Source organism: Monodon monoceros, unplaced genomic scaffold (assembly GCF_005190385.1).
Source record: "Monodon monoceros isolate NGI ecotype Baffin Bay Population unplaced genomic scaffold, NGI_Narwhal_1 Super_Scaffold_20, whole genome shotgun sequence".
Classification (NCBI taxonomy): domain Eukaryota; kingdom Metazoa; phylum Chordata; class Mammalia; order Artiodactyla; family Monodontidae; genus Monodon; species Monodon monoceros.
In genome coordinates, this window is record NW_021703777.1 from 72,248,735 (window position 1) to 72,275,546 (window position 26,812).

A 26,812-nucleotide genomic window follows, 5' to 3' on the forward strand; every position below is an offset into this window, starting at 1 on the left:
CCCAGCTCTACCCACCACCAGTCCCTCCCATCAGGAAGCTTGCACAAGCCTCTTAGATAGCCACATCCACCACAGGGCAGACAGCAGAAGCAAGAAGAACTACAGTTCTGCAGCCTGTGGAAGAAAAACCACATTCACAGGAAGACAGACAAAATGAAAAGGCAGAGGACTTTGTACCAGATGAAAGAACAAGATAAAACCCCAGGGCTTCCCTGGTGGCGCAGTGGTTGAGAGTCCTCCTGCCGATGCAGGGGACACGGGATCGTGCCCTGGTCCGGGAGGATCCCACATGCCGCGGAGCGGCTGGGCCCGTGAGCCATGGCCACTGAGCCTGCACGTCCGGAGCCTGTGCTCCACAACGGGAGAGGCCACAACAGTGAGAGGCTCGCATACCGCAAAAAAAAAAACAACAAAAAAACCCAGAAAAACAACTAAATGAAGTGGAGATAGGCAACCTTCCAGAAAAAGAATTCAAAATAATGATAGTGAAGATGATCCAGGACCTCGGAAAAAGAATGGAGGCAAAGATCGAGAAGATGCAAGAAATGTTTAACAGAAACCTAGAAGAATTAAAGAACAAACACCAGAAGAATTAAAGAAGAAACAAACAGAGATGAACAATACAATAACTGAAATAAAAAATACACTAGAAGGAATCAGTAGCAGAAAAACTGAGGCAGAAGAAAAGATAAGTGACCTCGAAGATGGAATGGTGGAGTTCACTGCCATGGAAAAGAATAAAGAAAAAAGAATGAAAAGAAATGAAGACAGCCTAAGAGACCTCTGGGACAACATTAAACACAACAACATTCGCATTATAGAGGTCCCAGAAGGAAAAGAAAGAGAGAAAGGACCCGAGAAAATATTTGAAGAGATTATAGTCGACAACTTCCTTAACATGGGAAAGGAAATAGCCACCCAAGTCCAGGAAGCGCAAAGTCCCAGGCAGGGTAAACCCAAGGAGAAACACGCCGAGACACATAGTAATCAAACTGACAACAATTAAAGACAAAGAAAAATTATTGAAAGCAACAAGGGAAAAACAACAAATAACATACAAGGGAACTCCCATAAGCTTAACAGCTGATTTCTCAGCAGAAACTCTACAAGCCAGAAGGTAGTGGCACAATATATGTAAAGTGCTGAAAGGGAAGAACCTACAACCAAGATTACTGTACCCAGCAAGGATCTCATTCAGATTGGATGGAGAAATCAAAAGCTTTACAGACAAGCAAAAGCTAAGCGAATTCAGCACCACCAAACCAGCTCTGCAACAAATGATAAAGGAACTTCTCTAAGTGGGAAACACAAGAGAAGAAAAGGACCTACAAAAACAAACCAATAACAATTAAGAAAATGGTAATAGGAACATACATATCGATAATTACCTTAAACGTGAATGGATTAAATGCTCCAACCAAAAGACACAGGCTCGCTGAATGGATACAAAAACAAGACCCATATATATGCTGTCTACAAGAGACCCACTTCAGACCTAGGGACACATACAGACTGAAAGTGAGGGGATGGAAAAAGATATTCCATGCAAATGGAAATCAAAAGAAAGCTGGAGTAGCTATACTAATATCAGATAAAATAGACTTTAAAATAAAGACTGTTACAAGAGACAAGGAAAGACACTACATAATGATCAAGGGGTCAATCCAAGAAGAAGATATAACAATTATAAATATATATGCACCCAACATAGGAGCACCTCAATACATAAGGCAACTGCTAACAGCTATAAAAGAGGAAATTGACAATAACACAATAATAGTGGGGGACTTTAACACCTCACTTCCACCAATGGACTGATTATCCAGACAGAAAATTAATAAGGAAACAGAAGCTTTAAATGACACAATAGACCAGGTAGATTTAACTGATATTTATAGGACATTCCATCCAAAAACAGCAGATTACACTTTCTTCTCAAGTGCACACAGAACATTCTCCAGGATTGATCAAATCTTGAGTCACAAATCAAGCCTCGGTAAATTTAAGAAAATTGAAATCATATCAAGGATCTTTTCCAGCCACAATGCTATATGGGATTAGAAATCAGTTACAGGGAAAAAAACCATAAAAAACACAAACACATGGAGGCTAAACAATACATTACTAAATAACCAAGAGGTCACTGAAGAAATCAAAGAGGAAATCAAAAAATACCTGGAGACAAATTAGAACAAAAACACGACAATCCAAAACCTGTGGGATGCAGCAAAAGCAGTTCTAAGAGGGAGGTTTATAGCAATATAAGCCTACCTCAAGAAAGTAGAAAAATCTCAAACTATCTAACCTTACACGTAAAGGAACTAGAGAAAGAACAAACAAAACCCAAAGTTAGTAGAAGGAAAGAAATCATAAACATCAGAGCAGAAATAAATGAAATAGAAACAAAGAAAACAATAGCAAAGATCAGTAAAACTAAAAGCTGGTTCTTTGAGAAGATAAACAAAATTGATAAAACTTTAGCCAGACTCATCAAGAAAAAGAGGGAGAGGACTCAAATCAATAAAATTCGAAATGAAAAAGGAGAAGTTACAATGGACACCACAAAAATACAAAGCATCCTAAGAGACTACTACAAGCAACTCTGTGCAAATAAAGTGGACAATCTGGAAGAAATGGACAAATTCTTAGAAAGATATAACCTTCCAAGACTGAACCAGGAAGAAATAGAAATATGAACAGACCAATCACAAGTAATGAAATTGAAACTGGGATTAAAAATCTTCCAACGAACAAAAGTCTGGGACCAGGTGGCTTCACAGGTGAATTCTAGCAAACATTTAGAGAAGAGCTAACACCCATCCTTCTCAAACTCTTCCAAAAAGTTGCAGACGAAGGAACACTCCCAATCTCATTCTATGAGGCCACCATCACCCAGATACCAAAACCAGACAAAGATACTACAGAAAAAGAAATTACAGACCAATATCACTGATATAGATGCAATATAGATGCAAAAATCCTCAGCAAACTACTAGCAAACAGAATCCAACAACACATTAAAAGAATCACACACCATGATCAAGTGGGATTTATCCCAGGGATGCAAGGACTCTTCAATATATGCAAATCAATCAATGTGATACACCATATTAACAAATTGAAGAATAAAAACCATATGATCGTCTCAATAGATGCAGAAAAAGCTTTTGACAAAACTCAACACCCATTTATGATAAAAAAAAAAAAAAACTCTCCAGAAAGTGGGCATAGAGGGGACCTACCTCAACATAATAAAGGCCATATATGACAAGCCCATAGCAAACATCATTCTCAATGGTGAAAAACTGAAAGCATTTCCTCTAAGATCAGTAACAAGACAAGGATGTCCATTCTCGCCACTATTATTCAACATAGTTTTGGAAGTCCTAGCCACGGCAATGAGAGAAGAGAAAGAAATAAAAGGAATCCAAATTGGAAAAGAAGAAGTAAAACTGTCACTTTGCAGATGACATGATACTATACATAGAGAATACTATACATAGAGAATCCTAAAGATGCCACCAGAAAACTACTAGAACTAATCAATGGATTTAGTAAAGTTGCAGGATACAAAATGCACAGAAATCTCTTGCATTCCTATACACTAAGAACAAAGGATCAGAAAGAGAAATTAAGGAAACAATCCCATTCACCATTGCAACAAAAAGAATAAAATACCTAGGAATAAACATATGTAAGGAGGTAAAAGACCTGTACTCAGAAAACTATAAGACACTGATGCAAGAAATCAAAGATGACACAAACACATGGAGAGATATACCATGTTCTTGGATTAGAAGAATCAGTATTGTGAAAATGACTGTACTACCTAAAGCAATGTACAGATTCAATGCAATCCCTATCAAATTACCAATGGCATTTTTTACAGAACTAGAACAAAAAGTCGTAAAATTTGTATGGAGACAGAAAAGATCCGAAAAGCCCAAGCAGTCTTGAGGGAAAAAAATGGAGCTGGAGGAATCAGACTCCCTGACTTCAGACTATACTACAGACTACAGTAATCAAGACAATATGGTACTGGCACAAAAACAGAAATATAGTTCAATGGAACAGGATAGAAAGCTCAGAGATAAACCCATGCACCTATGGTCAACTAATCTATGACAAAGGAGGCAAGGATGTACAATGGAGAAAAGACAGTCTCTTCAATAAGTGGTGCTTGGAAAACTGGACGGCTACATGTAAAAGAATGAAATTAGGACACTCCCTAACACCGTACACAAAAATAAACTCAAAATGGGTTAGAGACCTAAATGTAAGACCAGACACTATAAAACTCTTAGAGGACAACATAGGAAGAACACTCTTTGACATAAATCACAGCAAGATCTTTTTTGATCCACCTCCTAGAGTAATGGAAATAAAAACAAAAATAAACAAATGGGACCTAATGGAACTTAAAAGCTTTTGCAAAGCAAAGGAAACTACAAACAAGACAAAAAGACAACCCTCAGAATGGGAGAAAATATTTGCAAACGAATCAAAGGACAAAGGATTAATCTCCAAAATATATAAACAGCTCATGCAGCTCAATATTAAAAAAACAACCCAATCAAAAAATGGGCAGAAGACCTAAATAGACATTTCTCTGAAGAAGACATACAGATGGCCACGAAGCACGTGAAAAGCTGCTCAACATCACTAATTATTAGAGAAATGCAAATCAAAACTACACTGAGAGAGCTTCCCTGGTGGCGCAGCGGTTGAGAGTCTGCCTGCCGATGCAGGGGACACGGGTTCGTGCCCCAATCCGGGAAGATCCCACATGCCGCGGAGTGGCTAGGCCCGTGAGCCATGGCCGCTAAGCCTGCGCGTCCGGAGCCTGTGCTCCGCAACGGGAGAGGCCCGCATACCGCAAAACAAAAAAAAACTACACTGAGGTATCACCTCACACCAGTTAGAATGGGCATCATCAGAAAATCTACAAATAACAAATGCTGGAGAGGGTGTGGAGAAAAGGGAACCCTCTTGCACTGTTGGTGGGAATGTAAATTGATACAGCCACTATGGAGAACAGTATGGAGGTTCCTTAAAAAACTAAAAATAGAATTATCATATGACCCAGCAATCCCACTACTGGGCATATACCCAGAGAAAAGCGTAATTCAAAGAGACACACGCACCCCAATGTTCATTGCAGCACTATTTACAATAGCCAGGCCATGGAAGCAACCGAAATGCCCATCGACAGACAACTGGATAAAGAAGATGTGGCACATATATACAGTGGAATATTACTCAGCCATAAAAAGAAATGAAATTGGGTCATTTGTAGAGATGTGGATGGATCTAGAGACTGTCATACAGAGTGAAGTGAGTCAGAAAGAGAAAAACAAATATCGTATATTAACACATATATGTGGAACCTAGAAAAATGGTACAGATGAACCAGTTTGCAGGGCAGAAATACAGACACAGATGTAGAGAACAAATGTATGGCTACCAAGGGGGGAAAGTGGCGGGGGTGGTGGTGGTGTGATGAATTGGGAGATTGGGATTGACATATATACACTAATATGTATAAAATAGATAACTAATAAGAACCTGCTGTATAAAAAAGTAAATAAAATTAAATTAAAAAAAATCTTTAACAGAAAAATCCTCAGTTACAAATAACTACGTATTTCAGGTACACTAAATATCTTAATGTTAATGTTTTTAAAGGAAAATAGGGAAAAAGAGTTAGAAAATCAACACTCCCGAAACTGTTAAGAGGTTTATTACACCTGTAAAAAGAATGCAACCACAGGAAAGCTCAATTGAGTACAACATGAATTTTTCTGAGGCTGTGATAGACACTTTAGGGTCCCAAATAGGCCCTGCAAATAAATATCAAGAAGTAGCAGGGGCCCTGAAACTGTTTTAGGTCAGCTTTCCTCCCCTCTGTCTGGCAGGCCAGCGGGTCAGAGCGCTCACAGATTTTGTACATTTGGGGCCCATTCCCTTGTTTAACACAGTCATTGTTTTTGCCAGTTCCTTTGACTGAGGACAGTTTCATCCTGGGTTCTAAACAGCCTCTGTATGCTGCCTGGAACCCTCAGCAAACCTATAATAAATGATCCAGACCTGGAGTCCTGGCTCCACGCTCTTGTCTTCAGAAGTCGGTGGTGAAGCTGGAGGGAATGAAGAGCCTTCTCGCTGTTTTCTGACAAGGAGGTTCTAGGTCCAGAAAAAATTAAGGGACTAAGTAGTGAGTTAGGAAAGAAGAGAGGCAAAGGAAGCAGACCACCGGTGACCGGAGAAAGTGTTTTTTGGTGTTTTTTTTTTTTGAAATTTGGCCTTTTTTATGCTTTTTTTTTTTTTTTTGCGGTACGCGGGCCTCTCACTGTTGTGGCCTCTCCCGCTGCGGAGCACAGGCTCCGGACGCGCAGGCTCAGCGGCCATGGCTCACGGGCCCAGCCGCTCCGCGGCATGTGGGATCTTCCCGGACCGGGGCACGAACCCGTGTCCCCTGCATCGGCAGGCGGACTCTCAACCACTGCGCCACCAGGGAAGCCCCGGAGAAAGTGTTTTGGAGCTAAGTTCAGATAGTTTGGATTAAGGCATCTGGTTCCCTCTGGAATAACAGTGCTCAAAAGACAAGCCAGCAGCAGCTGCAGCTGAGACTTCCGAAGAGAGAGGCGTTTCTTCTCTAAGAATGGGAGCACTGTGCAGATTACTCTTCTGATTTTGAAAACACAGACCACACAAGAGCTTCGGGAGCTTGCCTTTGCGTAGAGGGTGAATCCTTAGCCCTTATGGCCTTAAATCTTATCCTAGACCACTCACATCTCATTCAAGTGACTTTATTGTAATGACACAACAGGCTCTTCCCTGCCACGTGGCCTTTGCACTTGCTGTTCTGTCTTCCAGGAGTGCTGTTCTCTTGTCTCTTCCCAAGGCTGTTGCCCCTTCTAGTTTAGGGTGACATTGTTCCTTCCTCAGACCATCCTATCCAAATAGCCCACCCTATCCCCAGACACAACTGATCCCATTATACCTGAATTGCCTCTTTTATTCATTACTGTATTCTCAGCTTCTAGAATAGTGCTTGGAATGTATTGGAGGCCCTCAATGCAAGAGAATGAATGAATAAGTGGGTGAATAAGTGAAAGAATGATTGAATATAATTCACACATTTTATTCTCTGGAGCCAGCAGTTAGCTGGAGTTTGGTGGAAAAGATTAATTACCTTTTCTGTTTTCCTAGGCCAATGGTTCTTAAAAGTGTGGTCCCAAAACCAGCAGCAAGAAATCAGCACCACCCGGGAACTGTTAGAAATGCAGATTCTCAGGCCTCGCCCCAGAGCAACTGAGTCAGAACCTTGGCGGGGGGGTGGGGGTGGGTAGTACCCAGCGATCTGTGTTCTAGCAGATTCTCCAGGTGACTGTGAACCTTGAGAACCACTGCCCCAGTTCACGGATGCTGGGCCCGGGTCTGACTGATGAACTCTGCGCCCCCCAGCCCTAGAACAATGCCTGGCACATAGTAGACAGGAAATATTTGTTGAATGAGTTAATCTGTCTCCTCTTTCTTCGAAAGGTGCTCACCCCCTGCCATACACACTGAAGGCACTGGGTGTACAACTGTCAAGGAAGGGAGTGAGTGCCATTAAGAGGGCCAGAGGGAGGCCTCTTGTGCTCTGCACTGCAGACGTTGCCAAATTTAGAATCCCAGCTCACCCATCCCTTCTTCCTGTGGCCTCCGGAGCAAGAGGGGAGATTTCCAGCTGCTGCTAGATGCTAATTCGTTTTCATTTGACCCTTCAGTTCCTGCAAGTGAACCCAGGGGAGAGGGTGATGAGAGGCAGGCTTGCTTCACGCACAGACCAGGGAGGAGAGCAGGAGAGAAGTGGTAGAGGTGGAGCCAGGCCAGCAGCGGCACTGGCGCCCAAGGCGGCTGGAAGGGGCAGGTTCTTGCTGCTCATAGACGGGCTCCTTGTTTCTATGCCAAGTATTGCTCTTGGCCCAAGAGGCTCCCAGCACAAGAGGGACTTTCTGGGGCTCTCAGCCTTGCTATTTTTACACTCCGACTTCCAGGCCCTGCTTCTGGAACAAAACTGCAAATGACAACGTGGGCCACAGAGCCACTTAGAAAGGATACCTATAGCTTTCTGCTCTTACCACTGAACCGTGTCCCGCTTCCCTCTTCTCCTTGAAGGCGCCTTCAGCAAGATGCAGTGATGCCGTGACGACATGACAGGAGACCGTAAAGCTTCTTAGCTGTGAGATCCTGTAGGGAAGGGAGGAGGGAGAAATAGGTGGGATCTCAGTCTCTGCTGTGTGCCTGGGTGTGGAATATGATCCTCAGGTTTCCAGTGGGAGAGGCTGCAGATCCATGGACCCGCTGAAGTGGCTGCCTGGGTTTACTGGATGCAGAATTAGGGAGGGAGACACGGAAGGGAGGACCCTACGCAATGCCTATATTGGAAGTGTCCTTGCATGGATGTACCTAGTCTCCAGGGCAAGTCTTGGTGCCCTCATTCACCAACTCTGTAACCTTGGTCAGGTCAGCTGGCCGGTCTCAATAGCTTCAGACTTGAAGACATTGTGTCCTTTCTTATGTGTCCCCCCACTGCCCCCGCCCCGTTTATACACCTTCTAAATTCCCCCAAGCTGACCACAACTGATTTTTCTCAGATCTCTGAAAAAGTAACATCCATTTCTACATGGGGACATTGGCTTTAAACCAAACTGCCGTCCTCTCCGAGCCTTAGAAATGGGATAACCATAGTGTGTCCTTCATAGGGCAGCAGTGGACACTCCACGAGCTCCTGCAATAAAGAAGCAATAAAGCAGCTGGGTATTTCAGCCCACAGCCCACATCAGCATCCCCGTTACTTTTACTGTTAGTAACAGCCCAGTTGTTACTGGCTGCTGAGAACCTCATGGCAGCATTAAGAGAACTTGGGTTTAAGCCCTGAAAGGCCCAGCTTCTTGTCTTGGCTGGCTATTATTCCCACTCTTACCTTCTGGTGGGATTGATGTGAGCATTCAACTAATCCCTGTTTTCAAGGAAAATCATGCATACAAGACCAATATTTAAAACAGGTAAAAATGTTGCTGCAACAGTCAAAAGACTCTGGACAGGCCTGGAGTTCCACCTACCTGCACCACTGTCCTCCTCCCCCATTTGATAACATTTGAAAACCACTGACCTGTTGAATAAGGTCCAGGGTACTTATTTAAATGTGTACATAGTTCTATGTAGGAAAACAAAGCACATTGGGGCTTTGAAGATTAAACAAAATGAAGTGTAATGGCACTGAGGTACCTCAGAAGGCATATTTCTTGCTGTTCCTGTGGAACCTATCAATAAAAAAATGAAACAAAATCTCAACTCCAGCCCAGGACTCTTTCCGGTTTATCATATTGTATTTCTTTTTGTCCATAACAACATTCACACATGCCTTCAAGGGAAGTAGACGTGCTCTTAACTAGAAGCCAGTATTCCCGAGCCTTGTGAAGTTGCTCTGTTTTATGAAATTACACAGAACGGATTTCTTCAGAATTCTTCTTTGCTAAGCGCCAAGTTCAATTCCCATCATTCAGGACTTCATTCACTTATTTCTCCCTCCTCCTTTGTGCATTCTTCCTTCTTATCTTCCTTTCTTCTGTCTACCCTTCTGTCTACCCATCCATCCACCATCTATCCTCCATTCATCCAGCTCATAGTAATTGAACACCTGCCATGCTAGGTGTTGGAAATATGATGGTGAATATGACAGAGATAGTATCTGCTTGCCCTCACGGGGCTTACATTCCTTACAACCAGGGTAGGGTGATGCGGAAGGGATTCTATAAATGATTCTGAACTGCTGATAATATTGTAGATGTGCCCACCTCACTTCCTTCATCGTCATCATCTGATCATCACCAATTTTTAGCAACAGAATAACCCCCCTTGTCATTTTTATTCCAACAAAATCTCACCAGAAATTCAAAATATAAACCAAATATAAGTGAATGGGTCTGGTTGAAACAGAACAGACCACTTTCTGCCATGCAGCCCAAGGCCCCTCTCAACCACTCTGGAAAGCCACACCTGAAGACTGCTGACCTTGGTCTCTGCCCTGGGCCTGATGTGATTTTATATTCTCATAGCGTTATGTGGCTATTCTTTGTATATGCTAATGTCCCAGCTGTGGAGACAACGGGAATACATGTGTAAATTCAGCCCTCAGACCTCAAAAACAACAGAAACGGTAACTAGCATCCTCTTTAGGTCCTTTCAGTTTCCATCTCGAGCTTGTTGTCTGAGCTGCTAGAATTGGACAAGGGAACACCCTTGGTAGGGTTTTCCCCAACTTAATACCAAGACCTGTGTATTTTACCTTTCCCATCCCAGTTGAAATATTTAAAACAAAATAACAGTAGAAACAACCGTCTCACCCCCTAAAACGGAGACAGGACAGAGGAGTGTATGCACATGTTTGTTTCGAGTTGTTTCTGAAAGATTTGGGTAACTTGAAATTATTTAATCGTGCTTAATTTCCTGTAGGGGGAGGGGAAATTTCCATCATAATTTGAGACAAGTGGCAGTTTTGCCTCTGGCAGATTTAAATGAGAAAAGTGAATGCTGGGATGCTAACCAACCGCATGAATGCACATCTGTGCCCATAGCCTTAATCAACTTCTTTGTTTGGTTTCTTTTTTTCTTCTTGCGGCTGTAGCAGCCTCAGTGACGCCAGCCCACAGGATGCAGTGACATTTGTTGAGAGCAAGACCCACACACTTTCTCATTTAAATTGCTGTAAAGGCTCCAGCCCCGGGTTTCCCTGGTGGCGCAGTGGTTGAGAGTCCGCCTGCCGCTGCAGGGGACACGGGTTCGTGCCCCGGTCCGGGAAGATCCCACATGCCGCGGAGCAGCTGGGCCCGTGAGCCATGGCCGCTGAGCCTGCGCGTCCGGAGCCTGTGCTCCGCAACGGGAGAGGCCACAACAGTGAGAGGCCTGCGTACCGCAAAAAAAAAAAAAAAAGAAAAAGAAAAGGCTCCAGCCTCTTGTGAATGACCACACAGAAAAGGGCCTCATCCTTAGAATGAAGTGATCCCCAGATTTAGAGCACAAGTTTATTAAGTTTTTCTACCTATGTATGTTGATAATAGCCGCCTGCGATTCCTCTATTATGCCTCCCTCTCTATGGATTCCTTACTCTGCTTCCTTATGTCTCTCCTCTCTTCTCTAGCACTTTAATCCATCTCATACTCAACTCAAAGAAGGCCAAAAATGAGATTTTTAAAAAACAAATAGTTATCCAGTAAATTAATAAAATATTGATATAAGCCAGGGATGACTGAAATTGCCCAGTAGGTGTATTTTATTTCCCCCCTACACACACATACAGTTCTTAAAAAATTATTTTTTGAATTTAAATGCCTTTGGACTTTGCACATGCTTACCAGTTTGCCACCATCCTCACCATTCTCTGTTGTATCCCACACCTATCCTCCTTCATGCATTTACATTACTGGCCGGTTTTTAGAGTCAGTCTGGTTCCTTTTCGAATTCCAAGGCTTTTTCAGTCTGCCCTCCTTGGGAATCTTCTGTGTGCAGTTTAGAATTCTAGAGTATTACGAAAGACATGGCTACTTTGTAGATGTTTACAATCAAATGGGAGGAGTTGTTAAAGCAAATGAAAGGTATAAATCCAGTACTCATAAATCCAGTAACTCATCCAGAAAGCAGTTAAAGAACATTAGAGTTGTACTCATCGCTGGGAATGATATATGATCCCAAACAGTAAATCTTACAAATGTACAAAGGGATACAGTAAGTTTTGTGTGTAACCTTGCAAATTTTGCTTGGGTAGTTGATTCTGACTAATGGAGCTTTAGCCTGTTAGTTCATAGGGTCCTTGGAGCTGTAAGATGACTTGATAATGGGTCCTTTATATCCATGTTCTCAAGTGTCAACCTTCCAGTTCTTTCCATGTTTCTTTCCGTATTCCCCCTCTTTAGGGGGGAATGTCCATAGGATGGCTTCAGTTCTCATTTGGGCTATGGACACATCTGTCTGTGGAATTCTCCTGACTGTTGGTAGTAAAATTGGAAGACTGTAATTGTTTCCTCTTTGAATACAACCCTCTCTTTTTTTCCATTTTCCAGCAGATATATGGAGTGATCACTCCTTTCAGACTGATCCAGATTTGCCACCTGGCTGGAAAAGAATCAGTGACATCGCTGGGACCTATTATTGGCACATACCAACCGGGACGACTCAGTGGGAACGCCCTGTCTCCATCCCAGCAGATCTCCAGGGTTCTAGGAAAGGGTCCCTTAGTTCTGTAACGCCATCTCCCACCCCAGAGAACGAGGTAAAATGGAGTGTCTTTTTGATGGCCTAGTAGAGTGGATGTAACTTGTGATTTCTCCTTAGACTCATTGCTTCTGCCCCAACAGGTCATCAAGGTAAGCTTTTGATTTTCATGCATGTTGCATTTGAAACCGAAATGCTTCCTCTTAGTGAATAGTGTTAATACCATCTTTCAGGGATGTTTTCATTTTTTTAATGGCTTTTGGTCTCTTGAAACACCATTTCAGGTACAGAAAGTAAGAGAGGCTGATTAATGAGAAGTGGTTAAGATTCCCTGGGGCTCACTGAGGCAGTAATTTACTCTGTAGGTGCTGTTGCATGGTGCTGGTTCCATAAAATATTTACACACAGAAGAATGTCTCTTGGCCAGATGTGTTGTAATTACTGCATATCTTATTAATATCCTTGGGCTCATTTGACTGCATGGAGAGAATGTCTGCAGGAATAACCCTTGAGAGCCCTTAAATGCTTAATTTCTAATAAAAAAAAAAAAAAAGAGGATCTGTTTATTTAGCAGAAGTGACATTGTTTTAGAAGTAATTAGCAGTATAAATTTGTTCTGTCCCTGAGGATGAAATCTGATGTTTAAACAAAGAACTGAGGCATTAAAAAATTCCATCGTGGTATTTACTAATACAAAAATCCCTGCAGTGAATCCTGATAACTAAATATTCAAGAGAATTAACAGTGGGAAAAGGTTAGAGTTATGTAATGGCTTTGCTGGAGAAAAGAAGTTTCATTCCTAACACACGGGCACTTCTGCCTTTTTTTGATCACAGTCTTCTGCTCTTTAAACAACTCATTTTCTTTTACTTTGAGGACATGGAAGGAATTTGAACTGCGTCTCTTACCCCAAAGTTTCTCTACATATTTGCCGCTATTATCACCCTTCCTGTCTTTGAAAGTAAACAACATCTTCCATTATTTACTTGCTCTTCTCTGGGAGGCAGGAAGACCTACATTCCAGCCACATTCCTGCTTTTACTGGGCTTCGTCATCTCACCCCACCTGGGCCTCAGATTCTCCATCTTTCAAGTGATGGGTTGAGGCGAGCTATAGGCCCCGTTGATAGACCAGGGCCTTGGTTTGTTGGTACTTGGCCCTGATGATCAGATATGTGCTTCAGTTCCACTGAATCACTTAGGATTTTGTTGCTTATCACTGGGTGATTTTGATAACTTTTTATTAGCATAATATTCCTCCTCTCAGGGCACATCCCATTCAGTCGATTTATTCACCTTATGTGAGGTGTGCTGGGGGATAAAGATGAACCAAGACAGGCTGCTCCTCGTGGAGCTCAGCATGAAGTGGAGCCCTCTTCCATTCCGGCCCAGTTACCTCTTGGCATTTCTCCCTGGACTGCAGAGTGGCCTCCCAGGGGCTGAGCGGGCCAGGACGCCCCTGGGCTCTCACTGAGGCACAGAAGCCCCTCTTTCTTCTTCACCTGTACTGCTTGGCTCTCGGCATCTCTGTTAGAATCTTTCTCCATTCCAGGGCTCCATCCCCCTTATTGTAACCCTTTACCATCTTCACCCCCAGGGAGTGCCCTGCAACCAGAGAATACCCGGTTGGGAAGGGGGCAATGGCACCAGTATCTGTCCATTACAGACAGGGAAACCGAGGCACAGAGAGGCCAGTGACCAGCAGCCACGCTGGCTCTAGAACGCAGGGTTCCCGAATCCTCCTTGAATTACAGGTCAGAGTTCTTCTCACTTGGCTTCCCTGGCTCTGAGATCTCAGCCTACCGGCTTTCTCTTGGTCCAGAGGTGAGGAGATCAGACTAACTTTGAGATACCATTTCTGTTCAATGAATCTCTTGTCCTCTGTATGTGGAAGAAATGAAGTTTGTCTCGGAGCCCACCTCCTGAGGCCGAGGCGTGGGTGGGGTGCAGCCCAAGGAGGGCATCCCGAGGTTTATGTGGCTCGGATTTTTACTTCTTTGATTAATATGGTAGACTTTCACTTTCATGTTTTCTGTGAAAAGTCTTAGGAAGAACGCAGCACAGGTGGGCTGCTGGCCCTGGGGATAATTATTGGGAAGCAGAGTCCTCTTCTCATCCCTGAGCCACCTTCTGATGCCCACTGTTGCCTGCTCTGCCCCGTCCATGCCTGCTTCCACCCCCCTCCCGCACACTGCCTAGCCCCCCTTCCCAGGCTCCGACTGTGTCCTATGACCGCCTGGCCTCACTTGCTCTCCTGGAGTTCAGTGTTTCCATCACATCCCAACTGGTCAGCCTCCCAGCTGCTCTTCATGACTTTTTGTGGCTTTCAGGGTATTTTCATAAACATCACTTCATTTGTCCCCTTCAAGACTCTTCACGCAGCAGAGATGACAGCTATTATGTTTACCATTTAAGAGAAGAGGTAACCGAGGCTCAGCAAGTTGAGTAACCAGGCAGGTGGCGTCAGGGTGGCAGGATGGTTCTGTTCCTCTCTTCTGTTGCCATCGTGTTGGACAAAGCCTTATCCCTCCAAGAAACATGGTAACAAATGTGTAGTTTTTTGAAGTTTCAGAGAGAGACCCATTTCCAGCTCTTTATTTTTCTTTATTAATTCTATTTATTTATTTTTGGCTGCGTTGGGTCTTCATTGCTGTGTGTGGGCTTTCTCTAGTTGCGGCGAGCAGGGTCTACTCTTCGTGGCATTGCCCGGGCATCCCATTGCGGTGGCTTCTCTTGTTACGGAGCACGGGCTCTAGGCACATGGGCTTCAGTAGTTGTGACTCGTGGGCTCTTGAGCGCAGGCCCAGTAGTTGTGGTGCACAGGCTTAGTTGCTCTGTGGCATGTGAGATCTTTCTGGACCAGGGATCGAACCCGTGTCCCCTGCACTGCCAGGCGGATTCTTAACCGCTGAGCCACCAAGGAAGTCCCCCAGCACTTTAAATAGACCAATGGGATAGATGTTCTTTGGATCAACCTTTCGGTTGTTTGCTTCATGTACATTTTTTCCCCTGAACATCAGGCCATCCACTAAGTCAAAGAACCAAGCAGATTTAAAAGGCAATACATTAAAATCCTAGGGGCAAAAGGATGAGCAGATAGGTAGAGAGGAGAGGAAGGGGAGAGGTGGGGGAAGACACAGACTGCTACGTTCCCAGGTCTGGCAGGTGCTGACACGGATATTAAAGCAGAAGCACTAAGGGTAATCGAGTGTTTAGAGCACCAGCTTCATGCCTTGTCTCCTTACTCCTCATAAAACCCTACGCATCTGTACGACAGTTGTCATTACCTTCTTACATTTGACAACGCACACAGAGAGGTGAGGGAGCTTGCCCAGGATCACACACCTAATACCTAGTGGAGTCACGCCTGAATGGAGGTCTGCTGGCCCCTGCCCCTGCCCCTACCCCAGGTTTCACTATGTGTGTATGGAGGCTTGGAGAGCCTTGAATGGCTTCATCTCACTCCAGGGGAGGGCGGTGACATATGCAGCACCTTCTAGAAGATGACTTCTCTTGATAACATTGTCTCAGGTGCTAATACCAGTTGAAGAGAAATGATTATATCTTTGACGCCATTTCTTTGGTCCCTAAATAGAATCTATTTTGACTAATTTGGAAACATGAGAGAAAGCAAAATGTTAAGGGCGAGAAGAAACTTGTAATATGTTGCGTTAGAAACTCATATTTTACACAGATTTTTCCTGAGCTGGCTTAAAAAAAAAAAAAAAAAAGTAAGTGCCAAATCTGTTGACTCAGCTTCACAAAAGTTTAGGACGGAAGGCTTCCTTACAGTTTGAAAATTTTACATTTCACATTCCAAAGTTCACCAGGGAAGTGTTAGGCGCAGCACATAATGTTCCCTCTGCATACGCCCGCAGTATTTTTTGAAAGTTTATAAACTGGCCGGGAAGCATTTGCTGCTGAAATTTGGCCCAAAGATGATCTCCCCCCAGTCCATCAGTTTGTTCCAGGTTACTTAGATGTTGAATTTTAGAGAGAAGAGGGAGCTACACAAAATATTGTAATGAATAACTATTGGCCCATAAGCAAGCCTTACTTAGAATCCTTCCAGCAGAAGGTGTTTCCGAGTTCCTTAAGGATAAGAGTATGGAGGACCAAGTGGGTCTGGAGCAAGGGAAGGTCGAATTGTTTCTCAGGACCGTGATCTCTTCTTAATCACAGTTCACTCTGTTCTTGCTGCATTGCCTCTGGAGTCTGGGAGGGGCCTGAGCAGCTAACTCCCCAGGAGGGGCAAAACCCATGTATTGTATTAGAACCTACGGATTTTCACATACATTTCGAAATAAGATGACAACATAAAGGGGCCAGTCTGTCATCATTTTACTGAAATTCTTGACCTGATCAAGTAATCATGACATTTTAGAGCTGGCAAGAACCTTTGAGAAGGGCTTAGTGAATGCTACGGCAGTATTTCTCAGCCTGGGAGCCAAGGATGGTGGCTAGGATGTCCTCTGGGGCAGGGCCTGAGAATCTGCCTTTATCATAAGCGTTGCAGGAAATTCTGAGTGAGTATAAGAGCTGGTCTTCTAGCAAATCCAGTCTCCCTGTTTTTATTTATATGTCACTTCCCCTTCAATTCTTTGGCTTCCCCCTAGCATCTCCTGGGAAGGATTGTTCTCACCCGTCTGCTTTGAAAGCCCTTTAACCTTTATTCCATTGTGTCTCTTTATAGTATTCTTACTTGAGGCACGTCCGCCTCCCTTTTGGGGGGTGTCGGGACCTGCCCCCCTCGTCTTGTATCCTCGGCACTTGGCACAGTGCCTGGTACGTGTCAATGTTCATTAAATGTTTGCTGAATGAAGGAATAGACCAGCTTTGTAGCGGAGGGAGCTCTTAGTTGACTTGCTGTAGCGGCAGAGCCAGCACTAGAGACCCAGGTCTCCTGATTCTCCTCTAGTTTCTAAATAGTGCTACTGCTGACAGAGACTAATTTAATTGCACAAGCATTTGTCAGTTTGTCTTCCAGTTAGATTCTTTTTTTTTAACTTCTCTGGATTTTATTTGCATGATAAACCATAACTGTTCATTTGATAGTGTTGCATCCAGCAAAACACGGAAAGCAGTTTTAAAAGAAGGAAAAAATATACACACATATATGGATACAGTGCTTATTAACATTGACTGGCCTATTCCTTGGAATTCCAGAATTCCAGGTACTCTGCCGTTTATCATCAAGGCTACACATACCAAGGCTCAAGTCTTGACAAAAGAGGATTACGAACCATAACTCATAACCCTTTGTAGTCCCTAGGCTCTCAAACTTTTTATTCTTGCAAATGCCTTAGTAGAGATAAGGACACTGCTATTCCTGGGCACTTTCAGGCAGCCAGCCCCTGGGCTAAGGGCTCATGTTCTTGACCTCACTGTGTCCACACGCTGGTGGGAAGTCTTCTAAGATCCCAGAAGAAAAATATGGAAGAAGAAAACTCTCAGTAGTCAAGGTTATACAGTCAGATTGATTCCCCTAGTAGGTCATGAGGGTGCCATGCTGAAAGGTCATGAAGGGTCATGGCAGGTGCCGTGCTCCAGGCGCTGGGTCAGTCCCCACTGTCTCTGAGGAGCTAGGGCTCCAGGGCTCTCGAGAACCTGAATGTCATCACCGTAATCAGGATAAGGGGTGCTGCAGCCTGGCCAAGGTCAAGACAAGCACCAGGAGGGTGTGTCCCCAGCCATAACTCTGATGCCACCATCTCTCAGCTGTGCAAGGCTTTAGCTGCATTGCCTGAGAGATGACCGATTGGAGGTTGTTACCCATGGAAGATGGTCCCTGTTCGTCCTCTACTCTCCTTTACCTCTCTTTGTGTCTGTCTTCCCTGGGGCATGTTGCTCGCCTGCCTTTTCCTCTTTTATTGTCTTTCTCTTTGTCTCTTCTTTCATCTCTCACTCCCATCACCCAGACTGCAGACTCTCTGTACAACCCAAGCATCTGTGTTGGTGTCTTTTTTCTTTAAATTATTAGCTAAAATGTTGTATTCTCTCTTCTTATTTAAAAAATAATAATAGATGAATAGAATATATCGTTCTTAACATTTAGGACAAACGGTTTTTGTCCTTCATTGCCCTTGACTTTTAAAAAAAATAGTCACTTAAATGGAGGAGAAAGTTTCTCATCTTCGATGTCAATGAAAATTTTAAACATGGGAAGGAAAAAAGGCCTTTGGCCTGTTCATAGCATGTAATGTTAGTTTCCATTTTTATTTGCTTGAGTTTTGTGCTAAAGGGTTTCTTCAGGAATACTCATGTTATTTTAAGGTTTTGCAAAATCACTGTATAGGGCCTTTGTTTATTTAAATCTGTAAAAGGTGATTGTTGGAAGTTTGCCAGCTGACTCATGTCTCTGTAGCATGAGAGCTAGATCCATGCAGTCTCAGAACTATACTCAACTTTTACTTTACAGGGACTCCTACATCCAGAGAGTAAATACATAAAAAAATTTAAACACACACGTATAGAGAAGTGTTTGATAAAATGCCAAAGCCTTTTCTGAATACTTGTTTTAAAAAGTGCTCTTCTTTCACTCTTTGTAGTCCTAACACAGTGTCTTTTGGGTATAATTTCTGATATCAGGTTCCCTTCGTCAGACACACATGCCTTTTTAAAAATGTCTTCACAAGAGCACAATCATCTTGAATCTTCCTAATTCACCATCTGGTTACATTTTCAAAGTTCAACCTAAATGAAAACCAAATAATGCTCACGTGTAAATGATGATGACAATTTGGGACCAAATAGGCTTGTTTTCTTTTTTAAAAAGAAATTTTAGCTTAAAATCTTATTTTGTACTTGATATTTCCAGTCCTTATCATGAGTGTTTATTAATCCCCCTATGATGGTAACTCTGAACATTTTTCGGTCACTGGCCCTTCTGAGAACAGAAAAGTTGGGGATAAAATGCACTTGCACAAAACCCCACATCCATTTCAGGGGGTTCATAGGTCACCACAGCTGACAGGTTAAGATTTTCCTGTAATATTTTCTCCTCAGTAAAAGCTGAACACTGCTTTTGGGGATGGAGTGAGGAAAGAGGTGAGGGGCTGGACAGCATTCCTGCTCTGTGCTCAGTAAAAGAGATTATTTTAAAAAAATAAATAAACAACAGTGGTCCAAGGTCTGTTTTAGTTTGAAAAACTGCAGGTTGGGTGCCTAGTCCAGCAAAGAAAGCAACAATGACACCAACTGCGTAGAAGTGATAATGGATCCAGATTTGCAATGACCATGCCCTCAGAGAGCCCTTCAGAGCCAAATAAATGCATTTTTCAACACCTGGGACATTTGATCTTCACTGCTTCTTGCTTTGAGTGGCTTTAAAAATTGTATTGTGTGCAGAAGTTATGGGTCAGTACTACCGTCTCATTTTCAAAGAACTTTAGTTGTAAAGTTACTTAGTGGAAAAGTTTCTCTTATTGATTTATTATTCAAGAAAAGAGATTTTCCTGACAAGTGGAACAAGTTCATAAGGATGAACTTTATGGGTGTCTTGTTAGTATCATTTATTTCCCCAAATGTCACGTGAAAAATATTTGAATATTCAGTCAATATAGTAGAAAGAAAATAAATGTTTCCGTTGTTGTCCGAGGTGAGTAAAGGAAGGAGTTGTTTAGATTCGAAGGTCTATCGTCAGAGGTTGCCCAGCAAGGCAAGGCTTTGCACTTTGTTCTATAACTATGTTTAGAAAAGCATTTCGTGATCGAATATTAATTTGTGAAGAGGCTTGGGTGGCAAGGAAGTAGAGTTTTTTATGAACAAGAGGAATTTACATTAGATTGTCTAGAGCTATTTTTTATTAGATTAAATCTCAGCAAGATGAGGTCAGGCTGGGTCCTTTGCCCTCCATCATTGCCTTTTTTTTCTTTTAAGTGAAAATAATTTGGCCCCCAGCTTTTTTATGCCCTTAGCCATGGACATTCCCGTTTCCATCCAGCACATTGACAAGCATCATCCCTAATTCCACCTCCACCTCAAGAAAACAGTTCTGTTTGGTTAATAGGAGAGAAAAAGGTGCCTGTGAAATTAGGTACGCTGGGCATTTAATACTTTGATACATAGTGTGTGCTTTTAAGACCACATTTAGAAAGCATCGATAACTTCACTGTGTGGTAATAACGTTCAGCCATTTGTTTTGGTAAGTAATTAAAGCGCCCTCTCTTTCCTCCTGCCCTAGGCCTCAGGTGTTGATCTAGATCAAGGGAGAGCGAGCTCACATGCGCCGTTAGAGTGAATTTGTTCCCTAACCCATCCTGTGAATATCAATGCTAACAACAGTGTCTTGTGTGTGTGTGTGTGTGTGTGTGTGTGTGTTTTCTTTTTTTTTTTCCTTTCCTTTTCTATCCTTTATTATTTTTTCTTTCTTTCTTTCTTTTTTTTAAATCAATGTGCTTTTTCCTTGTGAATAATTATATGTCTAGAAACAGCCATGGAGTGATTTTGCTGTTCTGAATGGGGGAAAGATTAATAGTGACATTTGGAAGGCAAGTATATTGTCAGATTTTAGCTCATTTAATATTTTGTCCTTTTTGCATGGCTGTGGCTGCATCTTCTTTGTGAATATCATGCATTCTGCAGGGACGGAGTGATGGGGCTTCTGGCTAGGGCTGTGGGACTCACACGTGTCGCCTTTTTTGATGTCTCCCATTGTGAATGACTTCAGGCTGATTGCCCCAGGTTCCTGTTGTCTTGTAAGAAGCGGCACTTGCACCAAACCAGCATCAGCAGCCCATGCATGCCTTTTTCTGCCTAAGCTCACATACACTCTCTGCCTCGTGCTGGGAGGACTTCTCTCCCCTTTGATATTTGAGGCCATGTAATGGGTCATTCCCCTTTCTACATTAACAGGGATCTCTCTTCCTCTAGGATTTGCATGCAGCCACAGTCAACCCGGACCCCAGTTTAAAAGAGTTTGAAGGAGCCACACTGCGCTATGCATCCTTGAAACTCAGGTAGGGCGTTCAGAGCACCTGCCGTAATGAGTGGCTTTGTGCAGCTAGAGATTGCAATCAAGTTCTAAGTCCAGTTTTCTGTTTTTCTTTCTAGAAATGCCCCACATGCTGACGATGATGATTCTTGTAGTATCAACAGTGACCCAGAAGCTAAGGTTTGTAAGAAAGTGCTTTCAGCGACCAGGTTAATATTCTTGCATCAAAATAATGACTTTGGATAACGGCCCAGTTTTTTACAAACCATCAACCCAGAGCCACTTAATAAGGAATTAGTCCTCAGTCCTCTCTCTTTCCTAATCTCCCCAACAATTAAAGTAAACCCCTCGGCCAAGTTAGGTTTGGGAGGATTTCTGTAATCATCACGACTCTGCTTGTATCTCACTACCTCAGTTCTTTGTGAATCGCAATAAGTTAAAATTATCGTTCGAACAGGTGGGCTTCAGAAGCCTTTGAAGATAAGCCAGGCTCTGCCTTGCAGTGCCATGGGAGGGGCGGTGAACAGGTGCCACAGACCCCTCACACCCACCTCCTCCAGGGCAGCCTCGCACCTGTGCAAAGCGAAAGTTCCTCCTCATTCCTGTCCTAAACACAGGCCTGTTTCATGGTGGGGAACCAGCAGGACCAGCTGACGGGTATGCGACCAGTACAGTTGCACGGGGCCCTGAGCGGAGAATCAGGGCCCCGTGTTTTTCTGTGCAGTTGCTCTCTTGATGTTCTGCATACTTTTATCTTTGACTCTGTGCTCTGTAGATGAAGTGCAGTGGGGCAACGGAGTGTGCCCCGGGGGGTTGGAGCCTTGGCTTACGCACAATCCTGCCACCTCCCTACCTGCGCAGTGTTTCTCAGCTGCCCATTCCCCTGCTGCTTGGCACCTCAGGCCCTGCCACCCTCCCCATCCCTGCCCCCCACCCAGCAGTTACTGTTGCCTTCCACCCCTGTAGGGGGCTAGGTGTGAGCCTGGGGAGAGTTGATGCCAGGTACACAAACTCCATGGTGTCCCAGGAGGGGACAAAGTAGTGGCCTGCCCAGCTCAGGCGGGCAGCACAACAGTGAGTTCGCGGGTGACTCAGTGAGGCCCCGCCCACTCCCAATCCAGGTACCTAGCGTGTCCCGGCACAGGTGTTGCAAACAGAGGGTCATCCATTTGCTGTGGGCTGGGGTGGTGAGTCCACGGGAAAGGGGGATTCTTGGCTCAGTTTCCCCACCCCTGGCCAGGACGTGGTGCATCAGCCTAGCAGCTGATGGTCTGTAGCGGTGGGCAGCCTGTGATGGTCTGCACTCACCCTGTAAGTATCCCCGTGCCCGAGAGAGGGTGACATTAAATGACAAGCAAAAAACACCGTTAGGAGTTGAGAAAGAGAATGCAGAAGAAAGGATAAAGCTTCATGTCTTAATACTTTTTACAGCTTTTCCCCCCCTGCTTTTTGAACATGGGGCCATGTGTTTTCATTTTGCATATTTCATTTTCATTTGCAAATTATGTAGCTGAACCTAGATATTTTTCTGAATCCCAAAGTAGATATCTGTCTACGAATAAAACAGCAGATAGGTTCCTGTAGGAGTAGTTAAGTGGGGAACACCGTGCAGGTTCAAAACCTTGGCTCCCTGGCCGGAAGCTGCCACATTGCCATTGGTTCTGTAAGAATCCCAGGGCCTCTCCGTTGCTCCTAGTTTGCTCAACTTCCTTCTAAGCACAGCCTGATCAGGTTAAGGCTGCTCCAGAGCCAGCGGTGCTCTGAACAAGTTCTTGGTTGGCCTCTGACTCCCTGGCCTTTAAAGATAAATCTTATGGCAAGGAAGGGAAGGGACCTAGTAAAACAGGAAGGCAGGCTGTGAATAATTTGCTTTGCTACCAAGTGTTTTATAAGGGCTATCAGCAAAGACTGGAGGAGGAAGGGCAAGCAGCAGCAATATTTTTCTCCACCCAGAAGGGCTGGGCCAGTGATGTCTGTAAAGCTGAGTGTGAAATTGACAAGAGTGGGCCAGAAGGGTGATGCATGGAATGGAGATTGAATGGGTAGCAGGAATTGGAGGTAATTGAGCTATTACCTAAGAGGGTGCTTTCTCTTTTTCCCCCTCAGTTGTATTGCTTACTGAATTCTTGATCTACCACTGTTCTATTCCCAACGTGTCTATTCTAGCACCTATTAGGAATTTGTTTATGTTAATAAGGAGGCTCAGCTTCCTTAGAAGTAACTAAAGTTGTACTTAGTTCTAAACAAAAGAGCATGTGTATTGTATTATTTATTTTTTATCCTTCTTTGTTCTATAAAAGATCTGAGGAGACTTATGAAAGCACTTACAAGCCACAGAAAACATAAGGGAAGAATCAGTGCATCTGTCTGTACTGGGACAGTACATGGAGTTAGGACAGATCAGACTGGGGAGAAGGAAAAAGCATAGGACTTTTTTTCAGAGCATAGGACTTGGCATAGTTAAGAAAATTGACCTTTGGGTCCATTTTTGTACCTCCAGGTGATTATTTATACTGAGGACTCTTATGGTAAATGGCATGAATTCCTGTAAGGGCATCTCAGAATCTTGAAAAAACCTCTGCAAACTACACGTGCTTCTAACTGCCCCCATCCCACCCTAGATTCTGAAGGTGCCCCGTGCTATAGAAAGTCACTGTCACTCTTGAGGACCCTAAGTCTGTTGGGAGGGGAAAAGGGTCTCAGAACCCTGCTTTCTATGAATCACACTGTGCATGAGGTAAAAGCATCTCAGTTCCTTATGGAATATAATGGTTTTTCTAGTGCTCTGTTATAAAATAATTGTAATAATGAATATTTATTGAGTGCTAACTTTTTGCCCGGCTTAGTCCTAAAGACTTCATTGCTGTTGACTCTCACCCTCACAGAAATTCAAGGGGCTGACTGTCATTATTGCAGGTGAGGAAAATGAGGCATAGAAGGTTGCACAGCTACTTAACTAGTAGAGTCAGGATTTGAATCCAGGCCATTTGGCTCCAGAGCCCATGCTCACTAGACTGTCCAAAGAAAGGTCTCCCTTGGAGCTTCATTCAGGGGCCACCATCGATCAATGTGATCAGTGTGCTCAACAATACTCCAAATTTATGTAAAGACACATAGAAGTTTGGATTTTGCTCATTGGAAGCAAAGGACAAACCCATTTCAAGTAAATTGGTGGAGGATTATGACAGCGTGGACCAGCTTCCCGGTCTGACTTGAGGCAGAGATGAACCCTGGACTCTAGAAGTGGAATGGATGGGCTGCAGGTTTTTTCAGACCATCCCTCAGTGGTGTAAGTTCAACCAGGCTTATGATAAAAGTTGGGCCAGAACAGGAGGAAGCGGGGGCTGGAGTGGAGCTCATCTGTGTGTCTGGCGATTGGCCGAGCTGCCCACTTGAGATACCCGACACAGATGGCGTCCCTTTGGGGAAATTGAGTCTCGCTGTCCTTCTCTGGAGGCAAGTCTCTCCACCTCCTGATGGAAGTGGATCAAGGGAAACCCTGCAGGGAAGGCTAAGGTGATCCTTCAATGCTGTTTCCAACAGTACTAAACGAAATTGTTTTTTACAAATTTGGAACAAGTCCATTGGTTTAGAGCTGACTTTGATGAGGCCACTTTGGAGGTATTCCCCATCGCCACCACCCTCTGGCCTCTCCCATCTGCCCCCCTTAGTCACTCCTCGCCTGTTTAATGCTGCCTGGGGCACCGAAGCAGGCAGAAGTGACAAGATCTAGGTTCCCAGATGTTCAAGCTTTCGATAGATCTAAAGATATCTAAAGGGTATCTTTAGTTAACCCTTTCCATTCTTTCAATTTGCGAAGGACTCAGGAACTGAGTGCCCCGCAAAGAAGCAGAAGGTATCCTTTCTTTAGGAAACAAAAATATTTAATTTCATGTATGATGGAATTCTAAATATAGTCCCCGAGGAATGATTACTAAAAAGATTATTATAGAAAATGTCTTCCTTACTCCCTCAATGAAACTTAGATGCTGGAAAAATAAAAGTCATTTTTAGACTATCAGGATATGAATCCTTCAGAACTCTCCCCAGCCACTCTGAGTCAGAGCATCTTGATAATCAGTTGTTCAGTGAAACATCTAAGTAGCAACATAAATGAACTCTTCCCCCCATGCCACCCCACTCCTGCAAAGGCAGAGTATTTTTATAACTCTGACAGTGTTTTATGAGCGTACCTAACTTTATATACAGTAAATATTTTTTTAGTTGATTGCAGTATGTGCATGAGTTTGTATATAATTCTGAGCTCTTTAACTTTTATTTTAAAATAATTATAGATTTACAGAAAAGTCACAAAGATATTGAGTTCCCATATACATTCCCCTAATAGTAACATCTTCATAATCGCGGACAATTATCCAAACTAAAAAATTAATATTGATACCGTATTATTAACTAAAATAGGCTTTATTCATTCACATTTTCCCATTTTTTCCACTAATATCCTTTTCAGGACCTAATCTAGGATACTACATTGCATGTACTGAGCTCTTAAAAAACTACTTCACGTATTCCTTTCCACAATTCTCAGATTTATCGTTCTTAATTCCATTATAATATTCCATTTAATTAATAGCACCATAATCTGTCTAGGCACCCAGTGGCCATAGGAACAATTTCCAGTACTACAGGGCAGAGCTACAACTTCATAAAAATAGGTAGCTTTTTTTCTTTTAAATCATTGCTTTGGTACAGGTTGCTAAAACGATATTACCGTGTCAAAGGCTATGAACTTATGGCTTCTGTCATTTATTGCAAAACTGCTTTTCAGAAAAGGCTACGGCGGCATATAATTCCATCTGTAATACCCTAGAAGACACCTTTATCCACTGCCCATTATTCTTTAGGCTTTGTCATTTTTACTTATTTACGTTATTTTATTGCATGTGAGCTACTACCTCCTACTTTAAAATTTCCCCCTCTTAAATTATCATCAACATAGGACATTTGTTTTGGTAGGTACAAAACCCTATGTTTATTATGAAACTCCGTGTTTCTGTCCTTTCTTGGCTGTCTTTTGCCCTTATTTTTCTATGCATTTTTTAAATAAAAATTTTATTTTGCAATAATTTTGGATTTACAGAAAAGTGACAAAGATAGTACAGAGAGTTCCTGTATACCCATCACCCAGCTTCCCCCAAGGTCCTATCTTACATAACCATAGTACACTTGTCAAACCTAAAAATGAATAGGGATACGAAACTATTAACTAAACACTTTATTCTGATTTTACCAGTCGTTCTTCTAGGTCCTTTTTCAGTTCCAGGATCTAACTCAGGACAGTACGTGGTGTTTAGTCCCTCTGCATTTTTAAATTCAAAACTTTGTTATTGTAATCTTAAAGATTTTTTTCTAATTATTTTTTTCTCTCTCTATTTTGCGTCACTTCTCCATGTGAAATGTTTTTAAATGTCTGCGTGTACAAGCTTTTTGTAGATAGTTGCCTCTTGTGCCTCATTTGTCAAGAAGGCAATTTCTAGTCATGTCTGAGCGGCCAGGTAACTTGCACTTCTGAATCCCCACGATTCTGCACTCTGCCCCCTGGGCTCATCCTACTACCTTAGAACCCTAATTTAGCCCTTTAAAACGTTCCTTTTCTCATGGCATG

The 26,812-nt window shown here is 43.1% G+C and overlaps 1 protein-coding gene across 25 annotated transcripts in view; it reads left to right on the forward strand.

Moving 5' to 3' along the window:
* APBB2 (amyloid beta precursor protein binding family B member 2) overlaps nucleotides 1-26,812 on the forward strand; it is a 374,271-nt gene that overhangs the window by 245,641 nt on the left and 101,818 nt on the right. For 15 of the 25 annotated variants that reach the window (XM_029235015.1, XM_029235014.1, XM_029235019.1 and 12 more), the window contains 4 exons: nucleotides 12,105-12,313; nucleotides 20,681-20,743; nucleotides 21,126-21,211; nucleotides 21,306-21,366. In XM_029235015.1, the coding sequence (XP_029090848.1) occupies nucleotides 12,105-12,313; nucleotides 20,681-20,743; nucleotides 21,126-21,211; nucleotides 21,306-21,366 (419 nt within the window). The remainder of the gene's footprint in view (nucleotides 1-12,104; nucleotides 12,314-20,680; nucleotides 20,744-21,125; nucleotides 21,212-21,305; nucleotides 21,367-26,812) is intronic. The other 10 variants (XM_029235034.1, XM_029235032.1, XM_029235031.1 and 7 more) reach the window with 3 other exon arrangements.